Below are 25,472 nucleotides of genomic sequence, written 5' to 3' on the forward strand. Positions count from 1 at the left end.
ACATTCTCACCACTCTCTGGGTAAAGTGGTTTCTCCTGAATTCCCTATTGGATTTCTTGGTGACGATCTTATAGTGATGGCCTCTAGTTATGCTCTTCCCCACAAGTGGAAACATTCTCTCTGTATCCACTCTATCAAAATCTTTCATAATTTTAAAGACTTCTATTAGGTCACCCCTCAGCCTTCTCTTTTCAAGAGAAAAGAGACCCAGCCTGTCCATCCTTTCCTGATGTGTATACCCTCGCATTTCTGATATCATCCTTGTAAACCTCTGCACCCTCTCCAGTGCCTCTATATCCTGTTTATAATCATAGGCGGTCTCTCGAACGAGGATGACTTGCTTCCACAAGAGTGCACAGATGTTTCAATGAAGGACCCGATGTTCCAGTCCTGAACGGCAATTGAGGGGGTGGAAGATGCCTGTGTGTGGATTTTTTTAACTTGTGGTGACCGTTGCACATCAGCCAGCACACGGGCTCGACAGAGCGCGGCCTTTATCCAGTGGCAAGGGTTGAACCAGGACGACTGGAGACGAGCTCTGCTACACGGACCTAGTGCGCAACATATCGCAGTGTGGGCTGCCAGTGCTGCCCCTGGGCCCTCGGCTCTACTGGGCCCCGTACCCTCATTCGCCGCACCTTCACCCGCATGTTCCAGGGCCCAGCGCTCCAGCTCTTTTTATAATATGGCGACCAGAACTCTGCACGCAGTCTAAAACTTAAAAATGTAAATTTTTTTTAAAATCTAGCCAATGTGCAAACTGCATTCTAAATCAATGTGCTCATTGGGTTGGGATGGGGCTGTTAACTGTGCTTGCAAACAGAGCTTCTTGTAAAACGGTTTCAGATTAACGTCAATTTGAGATATAAATAAGCAAAGGAAGTGAAATCTTCATGCCGGCGTGGAAATTGACCGTGCCACTTCCTGTTTTGAAAGCAGAAACAAAATAGAATAATTGTGGAAACAACTCACTTTGACTTTAAATGCCAAATAAGGTAAAAAGCTCAGCATTCCCTCCCCAGTACAAAACCCTCTCGTCCAGTGTTTTACACCATAATTAAATGTGCAGATTATCATCGCTCGATCTTCCCAGCAGCTACAAGCCATTGGAAAAGTCTGGTGAGCAAGGAGAACACAACAAAGTCAAAAGGCACACAGCTTCCCTCTGTAATGTTTGCACCTGTGTGTATGCTCACAGGTTGGTACGCTCGCGGCCTTCCGCGAGAGGTGGGCACCGGAGGGAATGGAGCGCATCATCATCCCCGGCAACTAAATTTTAATTTTAATTAAGTTTACTGTCTAAAGTTTAATTTGTTTGTCGGTTTTAGTGCTCCCCTTTAATGGGCCCAAGTTTCCACAAGAAAAAAAACGGGCGCCCCTCCAAGCTGGGCGCCCGTTTTTCGCGCCTAAAAAAATCCTCGGTATTCTCCACCTACTTGCAGGTCCTCTGGCCCTCGGCGCGGCGCAGCATGAGCTGTAGGGGGGCGGAGCCAGGTCCCTGCGCTGAAAACAGTGCCGGGACCTCTGCACATGCGCGCTACAGTGGGCACGCAAGTGCAGTAGCTCCAGGCGCCGAACTGTGTGGGAGGGGCCCGAAGCACGCAGCCCCTAGCCCTGGCTGAATGGCCTCACTGGGGCTGCGTGAATAAGGCTCCTCCCACGGCCAGCTCCCGCTCCCCCCCCCCCCCGCCCCGACCCGACACCCGCTCCCCCCCCACCCCCCGCCCCGACCCGACACCCGCTTCCCCCCCCTGCCTCCGGACCAGACCCGACACCCGCTCCCCCGCCCCGCCCCCCCCAACCTCGACTGACCCGACCTCCGGCCCGCCCCCCCCCCCCCCCCCGGACCCGACTCCCGCTCCCGGACTGGGGCCGACCCCCTCTCTTCCCCCTCCAGCTCAGCACGAACGGCTGCAGAATTCTCCCTGCCTGAAGCACTTTCACACAGGTAGGAAGATGGTTTATTTAATCTTTTCTTGGCTTATAAATGTTTATTCAGGTTGGATTTATTTGTATAATATTTGTAGAAGTATAAATAAGGATTTATTGTATAATTTAATGAGTTCCCTTCCCCCCCCCCCACCTCGTTCTGGACGCCTAATTTGTAACCTGCGCCTGATTTTTTAATGTGTAGAACAGGTTTTTTCAGTTCTACAAAAATCTTCACTGGCTCCATTCTACTTTAGTTTGAAGTACGTTTTCACTGTGGAAACTTTGAAAACTTTGAAATCAGGCGTCAGTGGCCGGACACACCCCCTTTTAAAGAAAAAATTCTGTTCCAAAGTAGAACTGTTCTACCTGACGAGAACTGCAGAAAAAAAAAATGTGGAGAATTGCGATTTCTAAGATAGTCCGTTCTCCACCAGTTGCTCCTAAAAATCAGGCGCAAATCATGTGGAAACTTGGGCCCAATAAGGGTGCACTTGAATTATGGTTTCAACTTAAAATAGTTGCAGAGCTGGTACACTGTGAGTGGCTTAGCCAGTCACATGATATTCACAAGACTCAATAAAATCCCAGCCAATTGGGTCTAGGTCATCCACGATGAGGTATGCAGTTGTGAGCCTAGTGGATGAAACGGTAATGTGCAGTGTGATTGTTAAACCTTTGCTATTAATAACTAGTTGGTTTATTAGCAATGTGATGCTATGAATTAATAAGCAAAGAACCCATGAAGTACATTACAACTGCTCTTCGGCAGAAACGCGGTCCCCAGTGCGGATTGCCCTCGTGTGGAATGAGCCGTCAAGTAAGGCCGCGCACGGTTTGCAATTTATTGGAAACAGTCCAGTCGGCAGTGCACCACTGTGCAGAACAACAAAGTGCCAGGATAGAGTTTACACACGAGGCCTCTTCAATCTGACCCAGGTCACCAGAACGAAACAGAGTCATGGTTGAATGGGTAGTACTTGGTGAAAGCGAGTGAGGGAACTTCCCTCCCTTACTGGCAGCCATGGCTCACTGGGCAACACCCACGCACCCCCGCCCCCGAGTCACAAGGTCAAGGGTTCAATTCTGACCTTGAGCACATAATCCAGGATGAAGCTCCAGTGCAGTGCTGAGGGAATGCTGCACTATCAGAGGTGCCATCTTTCAGGCGAGACGTTAAACAGAGGCCCCACCTGCCCTCTCAGGTGGACGTAAAAGATCCCACGGCACTATTGGAATAAGACTTGCATTTATATAACGCTTTTCATGGCTTCAGGATGTCCCAAAGCACTTTACAGCCAATAAAGTACTTCTGAAGTGTAGTCACTGTTGTAATGTAGGAAACTCGACAAGCTGATTTGCGCACAGCAAGGTCCCACAAACAGCAATGTGATAATGACCAGATAATCTGTTTTCGTGATGTTGGTTGAGGGATAAATATTGGCTGGAACACCGAGAATAATTCCCCTGCTCTTATGAGAGGTGATCTTATTGAAACTTATAAGATAATGAGGGGGCTCGACAAGGTGGATGCAGAGAGGATATTTCCACTCATAGGGGAAACTAAAACTAGGGGACAGTCTCAGAATAAGGGGCCTCCCCATTTAAAACTGAGATGAGGAGAAATTTCTTCTGAGTGTTGTAAATCTATGGAATTCTCTGTCCCAGAGAGCCGAGGAGGAGGCTGGATCATTGAATATATTTAAGGCGGAGACAGACAGGATTCTGAGCGATAAGGGAGTAAAAGGTTATGGGGAGCAGGCAAAGAAATGGAGCTGAGTCCATCAGATCAGATCAGCCAGGATCTTATTGAATGGCGGAGCAGGCTCAGGGGCCAAATGGTCGACTCCTGCTCCTATTTCTTATGTTCTTAATAGTGCCTTGGGATCTTTTAGGTCCACCTGAGAGCGCAGCCAGGGCTTCGGTTCAACATCTCATCCGAAAGATGGCACCTCCGACAGTGCAAATTTATTTGAGCCTCACTCTGCCGTTACCTCCTCAGTAAAGATGTGCTTCTATTAAGACGTGGAATCATCTTTCGAGCTCACACTGCTCCAGATCACTTGCTGCACCACCACCGTGGCTGCTCCAGCCAGCGGCCCCCTCACAGTCACTGATGGCTCGCTCGATCTACGTTCACAGCAGAGTCGAGTCACTTCCTTAAATAGGCAGCTAGCGCTGCTCCACCAATCAGGAGCAGGCAGTCACCGCAACAACTCCCGGCCTCCGCGCGATCAAAGGCCAGAGATTGCTGCTGCATTCTTGCTGGTAAAAATGGAAGGGAGACAAGAGGTCAAGGGTGGGGAGAAAGTTTGCCTGAATTAATACAAAACACCGGGGGGCCAAAACTGCCCTCAGCGAGAAATTGGGGAGGGCACTTCGAATTAGCCGGAAAATTTAGCGTCCGGCGGGAGTGGGAGGGATGAGGCGGGAAATGTGGCCGTTAGTTCAAGAAACCGCCTCCCAGTGCTTTCGGGTGCAGCTGGAGATGGTATTGGGGCGGTGCGCATCACCGCTGCACTAACCGCGTCAGCATGGCGGCGATGATATAAGCGCGACGCAGATGTGCCGCGTCACGCCTGCAGGACTGGAACATCGGGTCCTTCACTGAAACATCTGTAAACCCATGTGGAAGCAAGTCATCCTCATTCGAGGGACCGCCTATGATGATGACTGTTCTATGGTTCTATGATTAGAATAAAATAATCTTCAGGAAGGGGAGGTTAGAAAAGGATTTCTTTACACAAAAGGGTGGTCACGCCAACACGTCGCAATGTCTCACCCGTTCACTGCGAGGCCCACTGGGCCAGCAGGGGGCGGGGGGGGTCAGCCAGACCAGTGGCCCGGCATTCAAGAGGGGGTGCTGGATTGCCTGTTGGCGGCCGCAGCAGTGCGCCCACCCCCCACCCGTCCTTTAAGGGTGCACGTGCCGCCCAGCCATAGGCAGCTTCTGCCCCACGAAGCTGTCGGATTGGGGAATCAAACAGGAGGCAGTTTAAAAAATACCACAATTGATTGTCAAAGAACTATTGATTTTAAAACAAAGTACAGTGATTTGAAATGGAAAGACTTGTGTTTATATAGCGACTTCTGTGCCCTCACGAAGTCCCAAAGCGTTTTACAGCCACTGCATTACTTGTGTTGTGTTCGTGGCAGAGGAACGGTGAGAGATCGTGGCGGAGGTGCGGCGAATGTTTGTGGCGGAGGAGTGGCGAGAGATCGTGGCGGAGGTGCGGCGAATGTTTGTGACGGAGGAGTGGCGAGAGATCGTGGCGGAGGTGCGGCGAATGAGAGTGCAGGGACCAGCCCACACTGCGATGTGTGTGCGCACTCGGCTCGTGCAGCAGAGCAGGTCTCCAGTCGTCCTGGTTAACCTTTATAAAGGCCTCGCTCTGTCAAGCCCGTGTGATGGCTGGTGTGCAACGGTCACCACACGTTAAAAAAATCTACGCACAGGCATCTTCCACCCCCTCAATTGGAGTTCAGGACTGGAACATCGGGTCCTTCACTGAAACATCTGTGAACCCATGTGGAAGCAAGTCATCCTCATTCGAGGGACCGCCTATGATGATGACTGTTCTATGATTAGAATAAAATAATCTTCAGGAAGGGGAGGTTAGAAAAGGATTTCTTTACACAAAAGGGTGGTTAGAATGTGGAATTCTCAGCCCCCAAAATAGTGCCGCAGAAACCAGAACATCTTTTAAAGGGCACTTAGATGGTTGCCTGTTGAAGAGCAATACGGAAGGGTATGGGGAGCGAGCAGGAGTGCTGGCTTAGACGAGATGTGGAGCAAAAACACCGGCACAGACCTGATGAGCCAAATGGGCTGTTTCAATGCCGCAACATTCCAAGATTCTATGAGTGCAGAGATCTCCCGCGGTCAGCAACAGGAGGAGATATATTAAACAAAGGATCCAACATCAATAGAGCAGGAATCCCTCACTCTTAGCAATGGGGGTAGAGGGGGGGGGGGCGGGGGGGCTCCGTTGCTTGCCACAGGACCACCTGTGTAATGTATTTAAAAAGAAAGAAAGACTTGGATTTATATAGCGCCTTTCATGACCACCGGATGTCCCAAAGTGTTTTACAGCCAATGAAGTACTTTTGGAGTGTGGTCACTGTTGTAATGTGGGAAACGCAGCAGCCAATTTGCGCACAGCAAGCTCCCACACACAGCAATGTGATAATGACCAGATAATCTGTTTTTGTTATGTTGAGTGAGGGATAAATATTGACCCCAGGACACTGGGGATAACTCTCCTGCTCTTCTTCGAAATTGTGGCCATGGGATCTTTTACGTCCACCTGAGAGAGCAGACGGGGCTTCGGTTTAACGTCTCATCCAAAAGACAGCACCTCCGACAGTGCAGCACTCCATCAGCACTGCACTGGAGTGTCAGCCTAGATTTACGTGCTCAAGTTCATGGAGTGGGACTTGAACCCACAACCTTCTGATTCTATGGCAAGGTGCTACCCACTGAGCCACAGCTGACACTATTTCATGGGTTTTTGGTTTAAGAATTCATAGCAACACATTGCGATCAAGAACTAGTTGATTTATTAACAAAGGTTTAACAATCACACGACACATTACCAGTTCATCCATGAGGCTCACAACTACATACCTCATCATGGATGAACTAGACCCAACTGGCTGGGGTTTTATTGAGTCTTGTGAACATCTGTGCCGGTGTCAGCTGTGGCTCAGTGGGTAGCACTCTCACCTCAGAGTCAGAAGGTCGTGGGTTCAAATCCCACTTCAAGGACTTGGGCACAACAACAAAAAAATCTAGGCTGACACACTCAGTGCAGTGCTGAGGGAGCGCTGCACTGTCAGCGGTGCCGTCTTTCAGATGAGACATTAAACTGAGGCCCCGTCTGCTCTCCCAGGTGGATGTTAAAGATCCCATGGCACTATTTCGAAGTAGAGCAGGGGAGTGATCCCCGGTGTCTTGGCCAATATTTATTCCTCAATCAACATCACAAAAAAACAAATTATCTGGTCATTATCACATTGCTGTTTGCGGGAGCCTGCTGTGCACAAATTGGCTGCCACGTTTCCCACATTGCAACTGTGATTACACTCCTAAAGTACTTAATTGGCTGTAAAGCACTGTGTGACGTCTGGTGGTCATGAAAAGCGCAATATAAATCTAAGTCTTTCTTTTTTTAATCACGTGACTGACTAAACCATTAACAACTCAACAGCTCTACAACTATTTTTGTAGAAACAATAATCAAGTGACTCCTGATTAAGGGGGCGGGGGTTGTCGGGTGTCACACTCCAGAAACTTTCATTCAAGTGCTCAACAGCTCTACAACTATTTTGTTGTGAACAAAAAACATTAAATCAAGTGCCCCCTGTTCAAGAAGGGCCACCTCCACTGCCGAAACCCGGGATTGAACCAGGAACCTTTAGATCGTCAGTCTAATGCTCTCCCAACTGAGCTATTTCAGTTGGTATTAAAGCCTCCAGAGGAGATTGGAAGCTGAATGCAGCACGTTAGACCACTCGGCCATCGTGAGTGTTGTGTTTAAAGTGCCTGTGAGCATACTTACAGATGCATACATTACAGCCTGTGCTTACAGAAACAATACAGCACAAGGGCCGAGGGTCTCCATTTCAGCACCAATCCCCCCAGGACCCCCTTGGCAAATTAATAAAAGCACTTCGGGCTTCTCCCAGACCGGCTATAAATAGCAGCAGCAGACGCCTCGGGCAAAATCCTTAAGACGCCTTTATTATTCCAATACTGGGCCCCGTCCAAGTCACAGGTGGTGCGGCATTTTCCCACACTATTCCAGGCTTATGATGTAGGAGCTATGAGCGAGAGAGCTGAACCAGGGCCAGATACTAAAACATTCTTGTGCCTTGGATTCTCATCCACTGGGATCCTGACCTCGACAGTCAGTCAATCTGTTGCACCAACAGCCAAGCCCATTCACAGAAAACTGACAAAAGACTAAAGTGATTACATTTATGGGCACAGCATTACAGGATTAACGATCATGGAACTCAAGAAAAATTAACCTCGTTTCAAAAAATAAAATCGGCCACAGACTACAAGAGAACAAATCCCGATACAAGAAATCAAATGACTTTGGTTGTTGTTTGGACCCATGTTCGTTGCCAACACAGTTGAAGACTTGCATTTATATAGCGTCCGTCTTTCACGATGTCAGGACGTCCCAAAATGCTTTACAGCCACGTGTAGCCACTGTTGTGCTGTAGGAAACGCGGCAGCCTATTTGAACACAGCGCGGTCCCACAAACAGCAGATAATCTGTTTTAGGGATGTTGCTTGCAGGGCGCCGGAATATTGGCCAGGACGCCGGGGAAAAAAAAAAACGCCCTGCTCTGCAAGATAATGGGCTTTTTTTTTTTTTACATCCACGACAGAACAGACGGGACTTCAGGTTTAACGTCGCATCCAAAAGACATCACCTCAGACAGTGCAGCATCTCTCTCAGCACTGCACCGGAAGTGCTAACCTAGAGTTTGAGCTCAAGCTGCTGGAGTGGGACTTGAACCCACGGCGAACACATGTGGCTAGTGGCTAATGTATTGGACAACCGTGCTCCAGGACCAGGTGTTCGACCATTTGTGTGTGTCTTCGACAGCCAATTGCGCACATGACGCCTCGGGGATCACTTCTGAAGATTAAATCCGTGTTCCTATTTCCTTACATATCCAGGTGTGATGTCTGAAATCCGGAAACCTCAGGACTGAGGCTGTTCGATATTTCCGGAATGTCTTTGCCTGGACCGAGGAAGGTAGATGAGGGTGGGGGGGGAGGAGGTCGGTTGGTCAGAGATCGGGGTTGTCGATCGGGCCGTGGCCGGGGGAAGTCAGGCCGAGGCAGGGGAGTCCGGATTTCAGAACATTTTCCGGTTTCCGGATTGACCCCGCCATGGATTGGCCCGGTATCCGGATTCTGGAACTTCAGATTTTGGATGTCGCACCTGTACCTCAAAAGGTGCCAACATCTATCTGCCTGTGTGTTGTAAATGGGTCTATCCATTGGCCAATCTCAGCAAATCGGGCCAGTTCACCTTGGGGTTACCGCCAGATGTGCGACAGCTGGATGTCAGGAATCTGTGGCACAGGCACCTCTCCAGAGACAATGTGGAGCGAAGCTCCCAACAGATCCTGAAGTTCTGATTTGGGATCGAATTGCCAATAAGGGGAACAATTCTAAACACAGGCCTTTCCAAACCTCGAAACCCATAAAATTCAAACAGAGCAAACATGCAAGTGAAAGATATAAACACAAACAGGGCCGAGTTGCTTTTGCTTCAAGTGCCACACAGCTATACATGTCCCAACGGCTGTAGATTGCAAATATTCGCTCAACTCGAACAACATATTCCCTACTGCTCTCAGCAGCTTGACAGCAAGAAATTGTGCCCGAGATTTACTCTATTCTTCCCCTCCGGCTCAGTAAAAACGTGTTCAACTTGCTTACAGCAGCTGCTGCATCATTCTGATTATAAAGTAGGGTTTCAGGAGATACTCTTGGCCCTCAGTGTCTCGTGGACTGGGAAAGCTGGGAGACTGTGGGGAAGGGAAGGGAAGGGGGACCAGAAGAACCACCAGGGCTTCGACTTCTGATGACCAACCTGATGATCGCTGCTGCAAGTGTAAAGGAATGCAAGTCAAGCGACGATGGCAGCAGGGTCATACCATACAGAATTAAGCAGATCGCCAACATTCACCGTCAATATTACATGATTACCTAAGATATACGGCACAGAAACAGGCCATTCAGTCCAACCGGTCCATGCTGGCGTTTATGCTCCACTGGAGCCTTCTCCCGTCTTTCCTCATCTAAATCTATCAGCATAACCCTCTAGTTCCTTCTCCCTCATATGCTTATCTAGCCTCCCCTTAAATGCATTGATACTATTCACTTTAATCACTCCCTGTGGTAGCAAGTTCCACATTCTCACCACTCTCTGTGTAAAGAAGTTCCTTCTGAATTCCCTATTGGATTTCTTGGGGACTATCTTATATTGATGGCCTCTAGTTTTGCTCCTCCCCTCAAGTGGAAATACTTACTCTCTCTCTCTCTCTCTCTCTCTCTCTTTCTCTGTCTACTCTATCAAAACTTTTCATAATTTTAAAGACCACTGTTAAGTCACCCCTCAGCCTTCTTTTTTCAAGAGAAAAGAGAGCCAGATGTGGAATGACCACTGGAATGTGATCAACCAGCAATGGTGGAATGATATATCTCAAATTGCCACCTTCAGGGAAGAAGCAACAAGGGGAGAAGATTGGGTGCAGAATTTCTTTGCTGAAATACCCCAACTTGCAATTATATAGCGCCTTTAATTTAGTAAACCACTCCAAGGTGTTTCTCAGGAGCCTAATCAGACCATCACATACCGAGCTGAAGGAGGAGATATTCGGACTCCGCACCTGCAATATGACCAGGCGGGTGGGAGAGGGTACTAAGAATCGAAACACAGCTCGGGTTCCCACTCAAAATCGCTAGGCAACGTCTAGGGGAGTTAAAAAGGTCACGTTTTGGATGGTGGGCGAAGGCGAGATCGAGCTCGGCCGAGTGTGGAACAACATAATGAATACTGAAGAGTTTCACAGCAGATGCCTACAGTTGGTGCGCTCCATGTTGACACATCAAAGCTGATGAATTACCAACTGTGATGCCAGCAGAAGAAGTTGGAAATTCAATTTGCGTTCAGTTTGCAGCAAAGCACAGCCGGTAAATAATCGCTCATCTCTCACTAAATCCACCACGGTGACCACCATGGCTTAGTGGGCAGCACTCCTGCCCGAGTCAGAGCGCTGTGCATTTAAGTCCTTCTCCAAAGACGTGGCTACAAAAAATCCAGGCTGACACTCCAGTGCAGTGCTGAGGGAGCCCTGCACTGTCGGAGATGCTGCCTTTCGGATGAGATTAAACCGAGGCCCTGTCTGCTCTAGTAGGTGGGCGTAAAAGGATCCCATGGCACTATTTCGAAGCGCAGGGGAGTTATTCACAGTGTCCTGGGGTCAGTATTTATCCCTCAATCAGCATAACAAAAACAGATAAACTGGTCATTGTCACATCGCTGTCTGTGGGAGATTGCTGTGCATAAATTGGCTGTCCCGTTTCCTACAGTACAATAGCGACTACACATCAGAACAACTTGTATTTATATAGCGCCTTTAACGTAGTAAAACATCCCAAGGCGCTTCACAGCAGTGTTACAGACAAAACAGATAGATTTGACACCGAGCCACAAAAGAAGAAATTAAGGCAGATGACCAAAAGCCTGCTTCAAGAGGTAGGTTTTAAGGAGCGGCTTAAAGGAAGGAGAGAGGAGAGAGGCGGAGAGGTTTAGGGAGGGAATTCCAGAGCTTGGGGCCCCAAGCAGCTGAAGGCACGACCACCGATGGTTGAGCAGTTATAATGAGGAATATTCAAGAGGGCAGAAAAGTACGCCATTGGCTGTAAAAGCTCTTTTGGACATCCTACAAGGTGCCATATAAATCAAGTTATTTCCTTCCTTTTAGAATTGCTAAGTTCAGCCCCAGTATCAGAGGCCACGGCACGGAACACAATATAAAAGCTGCGAAGAACTGGGGCCAGAAAGACCTCCACGGAATGAATGAATTTCAGAGCCTGGTAAACGGGTAAATATCATGCAGTACTAATTAAATTGTTCCATACCCAGGGGAAAGAATGCTCATTTTAAAAGAATTTCAATGTGCCGTTTACAACAAAAAAAAAACCCAGACCTTGTAACTCAACCGCAACTGAAATAATTAGCATTTTCAAAAATGGAGAACACTGAAAAAGCTAAGCTAATTGACTTTAAAATGTGCATATGTAGAATGTAAAACTGCAATCACCCTCCCTCCACGCATATCTGATCGCTGTTCTACAGGGATGAGAGATAGAATTATTTCTCCGCTTCCGCCCCCACTCCCATCCCATCCCATCCAGGGGATACCGGGGTTTTTAAAAATAAACTTCTGTCTCATTCCTGCTGAGGTTTGGGCTCCTTCACATACAGGCAATCATCATATCATCATCATAGGCAGTCCCTCAGAATCGAGGAAGACTTGCTTCCACTCCTGAAGTGAGTTCTTTGGTGACTGAGCAGTCCAATACGAAAGCCACAATCCCGGTCACAGGTGGGACAGACAGTTGTTGGAGGAAAGGGTGGGTGGGGAGTCTGGTTTGCCGCACGCTCCTTCCGCTGCCTGCGCTTGTTTTCTGCATGCTCTCGGTGACGAGACTCGAGGAGCTCAGCGCCCTCCCGGATGCATTTCCTCCACTTAGGGCGGTCTTTGGCCAGGGGACTCCCAGGTGTCGGTGGGGATGTTGCACTTTATCAGGGAAGCTTTGAAGATGTTCTTGTAACGTTTCCTCTGCCCACCTTTGGCTCGTTTGCCGTGAAGGAGTTCCGAGTGGAGCGCTTGCTTTGGGAGTCTCATGTCTGGCATGCGGACAATGTGGCCCGCCCAGCAGAGCTGATCAAGTGTGGTCAGTGCTTCAATGCTGGGGATTGTTGGCCTGGTCGAGGACACCAACATTGGTGCGTCTGTCCTCCCAGGGGATTTGTAGGATCTTGCGGAGGCATCGTTGGTGGTATTTCTCCAGCGAATTGGTGTAAGCTTCCACCACGTTGCCTTTTGTCGGCATCGGGAGCAATGGGGTTGGGTACAGTTACGGTTACAATGCTCAGCTCTTCACACAGAGCCCACTGCCCGAGGAAGGCAGCTGAGGGCTGACCTAATACAGGTCTTCAAAATTCTGAAAGACTTTGATCGAGTGGGAGACAGAGAGAGTGTTTCCACTTAGAAATTTACAGCGCAGGAGGAGGCCATTTCGGCCCATCGTGTCCGCGCCGGCCGACAAAGTGCCACACGGCCCTTGATCAGCAACTCTAAAGGTTACATAAACCTATGAACAATGACAGAAAGGCAAAGAGCACCCAGCCCTATCAGTCCGCCTCAAACAACTGCGACACCTCTTATACTGAAACATTCTACACTCCACCCCAACCGGAGCCATGTGATCTCCTGGGAGGCGCAAAAACCAGATAAAAACCCAGGCCAATTTAGGGAGGAAAAAATCTGGGAAAATTCCTCTCCGACCTATCCAGGCGATCGAAACTAGTCCAGGAGATCACCCTGGGCGTATTCTATTCCCTGCAGTACTTACCATTATATCTGCGCCGTCCAACAAAAGGTCATCCAGTCTAATCCCAATTACCAGCTCTAGGTCCGTAACCCTGCAGGTTACTGCTCTTTAAATGCCCATCCAACCATCTCTTAAGTGGTGAGAGTTTCTGTATCCATCACACTTCCAGGCAGCGAGTTCCAGATCCCCACAACTCTGAGTAAAGAAGCAGCCCGCCCCCCACCCCCCCTCAAACCCCTCTAAACCTTCCACCAATCACTTTAAAACTATGCCTCATCCACCAATGGAAATAGACCCTTACTATCCACTATATCCAGGCCCCTCAATATTTTATACACCTCGATGAGGTCTCCTCTCAACATCCTCTGTTCCAATGAGAACAAACCCAGCCTATCCAATCTGTCCTCATAACTAAGATTCTCCATTCCAGGCAGCATTCTAGTAAATCTTCTCTGCACCCTCTCTCGTGCAATCACGTCCTTCCTATAAAATACGTCAACCAGAACTGCACGCAGTACTCCAGTTGTGGCCTAACCAAAGTATTATACAATTTAAGCATAACCTCCCCGCTCTTATATTCTATGCCTCGACCAATAAAGGCAAGCATTCCGTATGCCTTCTTAACCACCTTATCCACCTGGCCTGCTACTTTCCGGGATCTGTGGACAAGCACTCCAAGGTCCCTTTGTTCATCTACACTATTAAGTGGCCTACCACTTAATGTGTATACCCTTTCCTTATTAGCCCTCCCAAAGTGCATCACCTCACACTTCTCTGCATTAAATTCCATTTGCCATTGCTCTGCCCACCTGACCAGTAGATTGATATCATCCTGCAGCCCATGACTTTCCTCTTCATTATCAAACACAGCCATCTGCAAACTTCTTAATCCTACTCCCTATATTCAAATCTAAAATTGTTGATATATACCACAAAAAGCAAGGGACCCACTACTGAGCCCTGCAGAACCCCACTGGAAACATCCTTCCAGTCACAAAAACATCCATCAATCATTACCCTTTGCTTCCTACCTCCAAGCCAATTTTGGATCCAACTTGCCACTTTGCCCTGTATCCCATGGGCTTTAACCTTCATGACCAGTCTACCATCAAAAGCCTTGCTAAAGTCCATATATACTACATCGTATGCACTACCCTCATCGACCCTCTTGGTTACCTCCTCAAAAAATTCAATCGGGTTAGTCTAGCACGATCGTCCCTTAACAAATCCGTGCTGGCTGTCCCCAATTAATCCTCGACTTTCCAAATGCAGATTTATCCTGTCTTTCAGGATTTTTTTCCAATAATTTTCCCACCACTGAGGTTAGGTTGACTTGTGGGGAAGAGCAAAACTGGGCTCAGGGCTGGATTAAGGATCTGGGGAAAACTGATGCAAATGGACCAATAGTTATCTTTGTTCATGTTCATTACATTACGTACATGATTCTGATTCTGAATGTGAGAAAAAATAGGCCGGTATATTCAACAATGAAAGCATATATTCTGTATCAAGCAAGTATATATTCTGGTTCTGGTAACATTGCAATACTCGACCACTGGACCAAGACCCAGCTCTGTCAAGTCCGTGTGGTGGCTGGTGTGCAACCCCACATTAGAAGCATCCACGCACAGGCATCTTCCACCCTTCAGTATGTAGTTCGGGATCTGGAATGTCAGGTCTTTCATTGAAACACCTGTGAACTCATCCCTTTTTGGTATGGAAGCCAGTCATCCTCAATAGGAGGGATTGCCTAATACTATAGTATTATACTATAGAAAAACTAGAAAGCACTGGAAAAACTCAGTCAATTTTATTGAGGTAGCTACATCTTGCTGTCCTTTTTCCTGATCTTCCTTTCTGCTTTTAGAACATAAGAGCCCCTCGAGCCTGCTCTGCCATAAAAAAATGTTTAACTTCCCTGCTCTTCTTCGAAACAGTGCCATGGGATCTTTTACGTCCATCAAAGAGGGCAGACGGGACCTCAGTTTAACGCCTCATCCGAAGGACGGACGTTCGCATCCACCCCGGTGTTTCTTCGTCGTGTGATCTGTCTTGGGCTGGTTATGTCGGTGACAGCTGGTCTGACCTATTTATTTGGTGGGCCTGGGGCTGCGGGCCCATCTGCACTGTAGTTAATCCGCCCCTGACTGGAGGCCATCAATATAAGATAGTCACCAAGAAATCCAATAGGGAATTCAGTAGAAAATTCGTTACCCAAAGAAGAGTGGTGAGAATGCGGAACTCGCTACCACAGGAAGTGGTTGAGGTGAATAGTATAGATGCATTTAAGGGGAGGCTAGACAAGCATATGTGGAAGAAGGGAATAGAGGGTTATGCTGATAGAGTTAGATGAGGAAAAACAAGAGGAGGCTCAAGTGGAGAATAAACGCCGGCATGGACTGGTTGGGCTGAATGGCCTGTTTCTGTGCCGTATATTCTATGTGATTCTATGTAATCCAGTGTAAAGCAAGGCCTGGAAAATGTTCTGAACCTGCCCAGGTCAAGGGCAGGGCAGAGGAACAGGGCCACTTCTCTGTTTTGAATTAAAAAGTTAAAAACAAAACAAAAGAGTTGCCTACGCACTGTTGGCCCAGGAGACTTGCACAAGATTGGCCTCCCAGCAATGCACACCCAGTTACATTGACATCCTATGCCGATCTCAAGTCAAACGTCAGGCAGACATATATCGCACATGTTCCCAAACTTTACTTATTGCGTACCCCCTTCCCGATTAACCAGCTGCCCGTGTACCCCTAGCAGCACACAGGTTTAATATTTTAACCCCTTTAATGCCCAAACATTGCACATTGGTACACCTTGAAGTAAATCATGAGGGGTGTAAACAGAGTAGATAGAGAGAAACTGTTCCCATTGACAGGAGGATCGAGAACCAAAGGACACAGATTTAAAGGTGTTTGGCAGAAGAACCAAAGGCAACATAAGGGGAAACCTTATTTACACAGTGAGTGTTAGGATCTGGAATGCACTGCCCGACAGGGTGGAGGAGGCAGATTCAAATCGTGACTTTCAAAAGCGAATTGGATAATACCAGAAAAAATTTGCAGGGCTACGGAGGGGGAGCGGGACTGGCTGAAGTGCTCTTGCAGAGAGCCGGCACGGGTTCGTCAGGCCGAATGGCCTCCTTCTGTGCTGCAACCATTCTATGATTCTAAATTAACTACTTTATATAACAAATTCCAAGAGAGTTTTAAAGCTGTGCCTAAGTAGCCTATTTTGAAAATGCACCAAGTAAAATAAATAAATAAAATCCACCATTAAACAATTTCTCCCGCGTAACCCCCCTCACCCCCAGAGATGTCACGCGTACCCTGAGGGGTGCATGTACCACAGTTTGGGAGCCCCTATGGTTGGACACATTCCTGAAGGTTTCGTTACATGACCCCCAGTCTCTGTCCGCCCCACCCAGTCAATTAGCCATCTCTGTCCCTCTCTCTCTCTCTCTCTCTCTCTCTCTGTCTCTCTCTGTCTGTGCCGGTGTCTCTCCCTCTCGCTCTCTCGGTGTCTGTGTCTCCCCCTCTTGCAGTCCGTCTCTCCGTCTCTCTCCATCTCTCCATCTCTCCACCATCTCTCAATATTTTTGAAACTAATTAACAAAAGTGCTCAATGAAAAGTATATATATTTTAATGCCCCGATGATATTTCTCTTGGGTTTGCAGCAGAGTCCAGGTGATTAATGTTTAATTCCTGCAGGCTCCATGACAATCCTGGAAAGTTGGCAGCCCGACACACGTAGCCAGCAAATCTCAGGATTGTTCACAAGGCTCATTAAAAAATAAAGTGGGTCTTAGCCACCACAAGATAAGTTGCGAAGGGTTACATGTCGAAGTGAGGTCCACCAAGAGAGAAGCACATGTTTGCATTTTTAGAACACAAGAGGATCGAACCCTCTTTGGGTGGGGGAACGAAAAGAAGAATTTCCTTAATTATTTTGTAGAATTTTTTTTTAAATAAAAGCAAGGAGTTGCCTGGAAAGTTGTCCATTAACTCTGTCTGTATACAGACATAATCCTCGCCTGGCCCCCCATGTGACTGGCAGTTATTCAAGGTTGAAATCCAGAAGCAGGAGGCATCAGAATACAAATTGATTATCAGACGGCATCAGAGTTGGGGGGTGGGGGAAAGGGGAAATAAATCACGAGGAGGGTGAAATGAAGGCGGCCCACAGACCTGATCCATCCAGCATAGCAACCCTACACACTTTCCATTACAGCTTCAACACACAGCAGAATATCTCACTTGGAAGGCAGAAATCTTCCAAGACTTAAGGCAAGATGGGAAAGATTTTCTTCCACTTCACCTCAATTTTTTTTTAAAAATCACAATATCAAGGGTTTTGATCAAGTAAATAAGGAGAAATAGTTTCCACTGGTTGGTAACCAGAGCACACAGATTTAAGGTAATTGGCAAAAGAGCCAGAGAGGGAGAGGAGGAGAATTTTGTTGACACAACGAGTTGTGATCTGGAACGCGCTTGCCTGAAAGGGTGGTAGAAGCAGATTAAATAGTAACTTTAAATAGGGAATTGGATAAATACATTGTCAGCTGTGGCTCAGAGGGCAGTACTCTCGCCTGAGTCAGAAGGTTATGGTTCAAGTCCCACTCCAGAGACTCGAGCACAAAAATCCAGACTGACGCTCCCAGTGCAGTGCTGAGGGAGCGCTACACTGTCGGAGGTGTCATCTTTCAGATGAGACATTAAACCAAGACCCCGTCTGCTCTCTCAGGTGGACACAAAAGATCCCATGGCACTATTTTGAAGAAGAGCAGGGGAGCTCTCCCCTGTGTCCTGTCCAATATTTATCCCTCAACCAACATCACTAAAGCAGATTATCTGGTCATTATCACTTTGCTGTTTGCGGGAGCTTGCTGTGCGCAAATTGGCCGCCGCGTTTCCTACATTACAGCAGTGACCACACTTCAAAAGTACTACATTGGCTGTAAAGCGCCTTGGGACGTCCGGTGTTCGTGAAAGGCGCTATAGAAATGCAAGTCTTTTTTAAAAAAATATTTGCAGGGGAGAAAATTGCGGGCCAAGGGACTAATTGGTAGATCTTTCAAAAAGAGTGGGCAGAGGCTCGATGGGCTAAGTGGCCTCCTGTGCTGAATGCCATTCCAGATCGCAACAAATCACGGTGTAGAAAAATGCACAGAATGCAACGTGAGAAAACAGGTTCAAAAACACCAGACTTTAATAAAAACAGAAAGCGGCTTTTGTCACCGTGAAAAACTAAACCGGAAGAGGAGAGGAAACTACTGAGGGAAAGAAAAGCCAGAAAGACGCACACAAAAAATGTTAAGTGGGATGTGAAGTAAAAGACTTGATGAAACCAAATAGGACAAGCATTGGTGGGGGTTTTTAAACAAAAAAAAGGAGAGAGGGGAAAAACAGCTCCTCGCTCTCAAAGAATTCAGTACTGGACAAGAGCCACCTTATATTAAAAAAAGACAGCAGAAATGAGCAGGAGTTGTCTTTCAGGGCTATATTTAACCCAGCACTGCCCGAGAGATTAGCGGAAACTCTCTTTCTCGCCCTCACTCCACCTGCAGAAAATAATTAGCAGAAAGTGGAGAAGTTTTTCTTGGACGAGAGTTGGTTTTACATCACTCAGTCCAGGATGTGATTTTTCCCACGCTAAAAAAAAAACACATTCCTCCCTGACAGGCATATTTTTGCAGGAAAAAGAGGCATGCATAGAAAATGAGCAGGTCTGTGGGGAAAGAGCGAAGGGATTGGGACTAATTGGATCACTCTTTCAAAAGGGCCGGCACGGGCACGATGGGTCGAATGGCCTCCTCCTCTGCTGCATGATTCTATGAATCATTTATATAGTGCTTCATCGCATCTCTTCGAAATGCCCCAAAGTGCATCGCTTACACTGAATTGCCATCATTGTGCAGTTTTTTCAATATTCATCCGCGGGACGTGGTCAAAGCCCAGCATTTATTGCCCATCCCCAATTGCCCTCGAGAAGGTGGTGGTGAGCCGCCTTCTTGACAACTGCCCTCTGAAACAGCCCAACGAGACACTCAATTAAGAGTCAACCACATTGCTGTGAGTCTGGAGTCACATCTAGGCCAGGCCGGGTAAGGACAACAACTTGTATTTATATAGCACCTTTAATGCAGTGAAACAGGAGGATTAGGAGATATAAGTTTGACACCAAGCCGCACCAGTAGAAATTTGCACAGGTGACCAAAAGCTTGGTCAAAGTGGTATGTTTTAAGGAGGGCAGATTTCCTTCCCTAAAAGGACAATATGAACCAGTTGGGTTTTTACAACAATCCGGTAGCTCCATGGTCACCATTGTTGACATTCCAGATTTATTTAATTAACTGAATTTAAATTCCCCAGCTGCCATGGTGGGATTTGAACTCATGTCTCCGGATCATTAGTCCAGGCCTCTGGATTACTAGCCCAGTAACATGACCACTCTGCTACCGTACCCCTATGTAGACAAATACAGCAGCTATTTTCTGCACAGTAATATCCCAGAAACAGCAATGAGTAGGACAATCAGTTCATCCACTCTTCTTTGGAGTTCATTGGGAGAGGAATGTTAGCCAGCACACCAGGACCTCCCTCCTGCTCTATTTCCAAAGAACGCCATTGGGATCTTTATTACTTACCTGAGCAACTGGAAGAGCAGAATCTCAGTTTATCATCTAATTGAAAGGATCGCACTTGTGACAATGCAGCACTCCCTCAGTGCTGCACAGAGCGTCAGCTTAGAGTATGTGCTGGAATGGGGCTTGAAACCATAACCGTCTGATTCAGTCAACAATGCAGTCAACAGGGATAGAGAAGAAAACACTTGCACTTATATAGAGCCTTTAACTACGTCAGGATGTCCCAAAGCACTTTACTTTTTCGAAGTGTAGTCACTGCTGTAATGCAGGAAATGCGGCAGCCAATTGCACATAGTAAGATCCCACAAACAGCAATGTGATAATGTGGTTTTTAGCGATTTTAATTGAGTGACAAATATTGGCCAGGACATCAGGGAGAGCTCCGCTGCTCTTCTTTGAAACAGTGCCGTGGGATCGTTTACATCCACCCGAGGTCTCAACCAAAAGGCGGCACCCTCAGACAGTGCAGCACTCCCTCAGCACTGCACTGAAGGGTCAAGCCTGGATTGTGTGCTCAAGTGTCTGGAGTAGGACTTGAACCCACAACCTTCTGACTCAGAGGCGGGCGTGCTATCCACTGAGCCACGGCTGGCCCTCTGGCGAGCCAAGCGGACATGGTCTCCAAACCATGACCTTCTGACACAGAAACAAGTGCTACTAGACCGAGCCGGGCTGACACAACTGTGCCAAGTGCCACAGTTTCCACAGAGCTCACCACTTCCCAGGGGCTTGGACCACTTTTCTCAAATAATTGTAGCCTTGATGTCAGTAATGGAAGAAACGTGCAGAATCACCATCATGTGTCATTATGAAATAGCTCACAGGGAAATCAAGTATTAGCAACAGGAATGCAGAAACAAATACTTACGCATTGCAGTAAGGCTTCTTATCATAGCCTTTGTAATTCTTCATGTTCAAAGTCATTTTGCAGGTTTCACATTGGAAGCATGCTTTATGCCAGAACTGTAATAAGAACAGAAAACAGGGGAATTGTTAATTATTTTTGTAATAATACAGCAAAAATGTTTGGCACTCAAGATATCCATCGGCCAATTAGGAGAAAATATAAACAACTTGGCATCGATCGGACAAATCAGGAGAGACACGGGAGGCGGCCTCGTCCTTGACTGGATGGGCGGTCGTCAATGCAGACCGACGAGGAGATAGAAGTGTTTAAAATTAAGAAAGGATGGGACGGGTTGTAGATAGAATCAGACAGTCTTCTCCTGGAGTCGAGAGGGTCTGGAATTAGGTGCCAGATTAAATGCAAGAGATTTAAAAGAGGACAGCAAGAGAAACGAGTATACACGGAGAGTTGAGGCTATGGAATTCACTCCTCGGGCTCGTGGTCAAGGCAGAAATTGCGTCAACATTCGAGATTAAACTGGATGGGTAGAGAAGAAAAGAGGAGTGAAGGAATATTGCAACAGGGCGGGTACGTGAGAGTTGAACCATTTGCCCCTGTGGAGGGTAAATGCCAGCACGGGCAGGTTGGGTCGAAATGCTCGTTTCGGTGATGCAACTTCCTTGTATTTTTATGTAAAATTGCCCACTGGGGTCATCTCACTGTGCGTCAGATTTGGTCTGGTGCCTTCAAAAACCCTTTTTAATCTTCTCCCTTACCAAATTTTCCTTCTCTCCCTCCCCTCCAAAAGGCACTATATAAATAAATGTTTTTTTTATTATTATGTGGACAGGGTGCTGTAATAAGAACATAAAAAATAGGCCATTGAGCCCCTTGAGCCTGCTCTGCCATTTAATATCATGGCTGATCTTCTACCTTAACTCCACTTCCCTGCCCACTCCCCATAACCCTCAACTGCCTTATCGTTCAAAGACCTGTCTATCTCCACCTTAAATATATTCAATGATGTAATCCCACACACACACACTGCCACTTGTCCTTCAAGTCTCTGAAAATCAGACTGCTCAGCATTATAGTGACACAAGGTCAAACATATACTGGTGAACTGCTTTATTTTGTAAACTATAAAAGGATGAACAGGGTATCTATTCCAATGAATTGCAGCTCATTTTGCAATGGCGCTCATAACATTGAAAACAAAACATGCCATACTGTCCTAGCTGGTGGACTAAATAGAACTTTTCAGATCAGGAATTTCTCTGAATCTAGTCAACAACTTGTATTTATATAGCGCCTTTAACGTGGTAAAATGTCCCAAGGAACTTCAAACAAAATTTGACATCGAGCCACAAAGAAATGCTAGGAAATAGGAAGGTTTTAAAGGAGGAGAGAGAGCCAGGCAGCTGAAGACACGGCCGCGCCAATGGTGGAGCAATGGAAATCAGGGATGCACAAGAGGCCCGAATTGGAGGAGCGCAGAGATCTCGGAGGGTTGTAAGGCTGGAGGAGGTTACAGATATAAGGAGGGGGCGAGGCCATGGAGAGATTTGAAAACAAGGCTTTTAAATGTGGGCTGTTGGTGGACCAGGAGCTGATGTAAATCAGCGAGCACAGGGGGTGATGGGCAACAGTCCCTTTAAGCCGCCCAGCCGCGTGAACACACAGCGTTGGGACCTCCCGCCAAAATCCACACATGTATTTTGAATGGGCCGTGCACCCAAAAGGAAAAAAGATGAGGGGGAGCATCGGTGATGGGTGAATTGGACTTGATGCGAGTTAGGATCAATGATCCCTCTAAGCGGCGCAGTAATGGGAAAAACCCTGTGCAGGTCGCTTACAGGCTTAGCATTGTAAATACTGCACATGTGCAGAAATATAAAAGGTTGATTCCGGAGATGAAGGGGTTGTCTTATGAGGAAAGGTTGAGCAGGTTGGGCCTGTACTCATTGAAGTTCAGATGAATGAGAGCTGATCTTATTGAAATATACAAGATTCTGAGGGGGCTTGACAAGGTAGATGCAGAAAGAATGTTTCCCCTCGTGGGGGAATCTAGAACTAGGGGGCATAGTCTCAGAATAAGGGGTCGCCCATTTAAAACGGAGATGAGAAGGAATTTCTTCTCTCAGAGGTCGTGAATCTTTGGAATTCTCTGCCCCAGAGAGCTGTGGAGGCCGGGTCATTGAATATATTTAAGATGGAGATAAGACAGATTTTTGAATGATAAGGGAGTCAAGGGTTTTGGGGAGGGGGCAGGGAAATGGAGTTGAGGCCAAGATCAGATCAACCATGATCTTATTGAATGGCAGAGCAGGCTCGAGGGGCCGAATGGCCTATTCCTGCTCCTATAATGTTCTTATTAACCGCGTAGTGAAGGAAACAGGGCGTGCAGAACAAAGCACAGCTTACAGGGACATTGGTTAGGACACGGGGCAGCAGAGTTTTGGATTAGCTCAAGTTTATGTAGGAGTAGAAAATGGGAGGCCCGGCTAGGGGAGCATTAGAATAGTCAAGTCTCGAAGTTACAAAGGCATGGATGAGGGCTTCGGCAGCGGATGAGTGGAGGTGGGGCAGAGTCGGGCGATGTTACGGAGGTGGAAGCAGGCGGTCTTGGGGAGGGTACTGAACGGGGAAACTCTCACTACCCCTCCCCATGTCTGTCCCTCTTACCATGATTTTCCAAAGTGACCCACATCATGGACTTGTAATCTGGATGGTCGGCAAAGCAGTAGCTTGACCTCTGATCCCCCCTCCCCCCTCCCCACACCCCCCTCCCCCAACCCAGCCCTCTTTGTCCAGACAATGAACAGAGCAGCTATTAATCAACGTAGCTACCGTGGATTTTGGCAAAAGATCTCAAGCGCTGTGTTCCCACGGCCGAGCAGTTTAACAGGAATATTACCCGTCGCTCCTGCACTCGCTGATCTACATCGGCTCCTGGTCTACCAATACCTCCAATTGAAAATTACTATTCATGTTTCAAATCCTTTCACGGTTTCACCCTTTTCCCCCATCTCAGTAACCTCCGCCAACTTTAAACCCCTCCGAGATCTCTACGCTCATCCAATTTTGGCCTCTTGCGCATCCCCTATTTTAAAAGCTCCATCATTGATGGCCGTGCCTTCAGCTGCCTGGGTCTTGTATGCTCTGGAATTCCCTCAAACCTCTGCTTCTCTCTCCTCCTTTAAGACCTTCCTATTTGACCAAGCTTTTAGTCACCTGCCCCAACGTCACCTTTGTGTTGCTGAAGTGTCCAGTTTTGTTTGATAATCGCTCCCGCGAAGCACCTTGGGAAGGTTGTGACAAGCTTTGTAACCGCGCCTCTCTCACACACACACACACACACACACACACACACACACACACACACACACACACACGTCACATTTTCTTCCAAGCCCACCGAGCTCTTTAGGCTGAACCCGGGTTGCAATATGCAACAGTATCCGGCTTCAGACAACAGCAAGCCCAGCTATGGGCCCAGAACCTGGGAATTCCAACAAACTGACAGCTGCAGGAAATGGCAGGTCAGCGGAGGAAAAATTCAATAAGAAAACATTGGTTCGGTAGCAGAAAAATGCAGCGAAGCAAGCTGGATTATCAGAGGAATTCGGGAGGTGGGAGCCAAGAGATAATAAACGGGGCAGGGAGGGGATGTGGAAGAGTGAGCAACAGAGGACACTGAAGACTGGAAGGTTAACCAAACTTCTACCAGGCACATGAGACTTCAAAATGTGTCAGACGGTTTATGAAGGAACCATTTCTTCCTGGACTGCATCCAAATACCGTGCATTAAAGAATTCCCATACCCACAGGACTAAACTCAGTTCTCTGCCAAGGGTTTACAGCCTACTTTCCTACTGGATAGCAGCCAAGCTGCTGTAATCTGCCCCATCCCATTAACCTTTAGAATTACACAAAAAAAATGGTATGTACTGCTTTGCACAGACTCCAATCCACTTTCTGATCGGCAGAAACCGCCTCAAATCTGGGCCATCTTATTCAGAGAGGCCACGAGCTGGCTGCTGCGGGGGATGGAATGCATCACACTGGTGCAGGAGACATCTCCTGGCCTTTACTGCAAAGGGGATGGAGTATAAAAGCAGGGAAGTCTTACTACAGCTATATAAGTTATTGGGGAGGCCACACTTGGAATACTGCGTGCAATTTTAGTTTCCATATTTACGAAAGGATATACTTGCTTTGCAGGCAGTTCGGGAAAGGTTCATTCGGTTGATTCCGGAGACGAGAGGGTTGACTCATGAAGATAGGTTGAGTAGGTTGGGTCTCTAATTGGAATTCAGAAGAATGAGAGGTGATCTTATCGAATCGTATAAGATTATGAGGGGGCTTGACAAGGTGGATGCAGAGAGGATGTTTCCACTGATAGGAGAGACTAGAACGAGAGGGCATGATCTTAGAATAAGGGGCCGCCCATTTAAAATGAGATGAGGAGGAATTTCTTCTCTCAGAGGGCTGTAAATCTGTGGAATTCGCTGCCTCAGAGAGCTGTGGAAGCTGGGACATTGAATAAATTTAAGACAGAAATAGACAGTTTCTTAAGCGATAAGGGAATAAGGAGTTATGGGGAGCGGGCAGGGAAGTGGACCCGAGTCCATGATCAGATCAGCCATGATCGTATTAAATGGCGGAGCAGGTTCAAGGGGCCGGATGGCCTACTCCTGCTCCTATTTATGTTTTTATGTTCAAGGTTGGGGCAGATACACCGCTGCTACTCCCATTGTGCTTGGCCTCAAGAATGTTTGACTTTGACTGTGGGTGGCTGAAACAGGAAAGCCTTTTATTTCGTCAGCACTAACACACCCTCACATTGGCAAGGACCACATAAAAGGAGTGCACATGCAAGGTAAGGCAAGGA

The 25,472-nt window shown here is 47.4% G+C and overlaps 1 protein-coding gene and 1 non-coding gene across 2 annotated transcripts in view; both read right to left on the reverse strand.

Annotated features, from left to right (window-relative positions):
• lasp1 (LIM and SH3 protein 1) overlaps positions 1-25,472 on the reverse strand; it is a 187,223-nt gene that overhangs the window by 117,757 nt on the left and 43,994 nt on the right. Inside the window, exon 2 of the mRNA XM_070864522.1 lies at positions 20,600-20,694. Coding sequence (XP_070720623.1) covers positions 20,600-20,694 — 95 coding nt within the window. The remainder of the gene's footprint in view (positions 1-20,599; positions 20,695-25,472) is intronic.
• trnav-gac (transfer RNA valine (anticodon GAC)) lies at positions 7,317-7,389 on the reverse strand. The gene has a single exon. It is a non-coding gene; the product is annotated as a tRNA-Val (tRNA).

Source organism: Pristiophorus japonicus, chromosome 21, assembly GCF_044704955.1.
Source record: "Pristiophorus japonicus isolate sPriJap1 chromosome 21, sPriJap1.hap1, whole genome shotgun sequence".
NCBI lineage: Eukaryota > Metazoa > Chordata > Chondrichthyes > Pristiophoridae > Pristiophorus > Pristiophorus japonicus.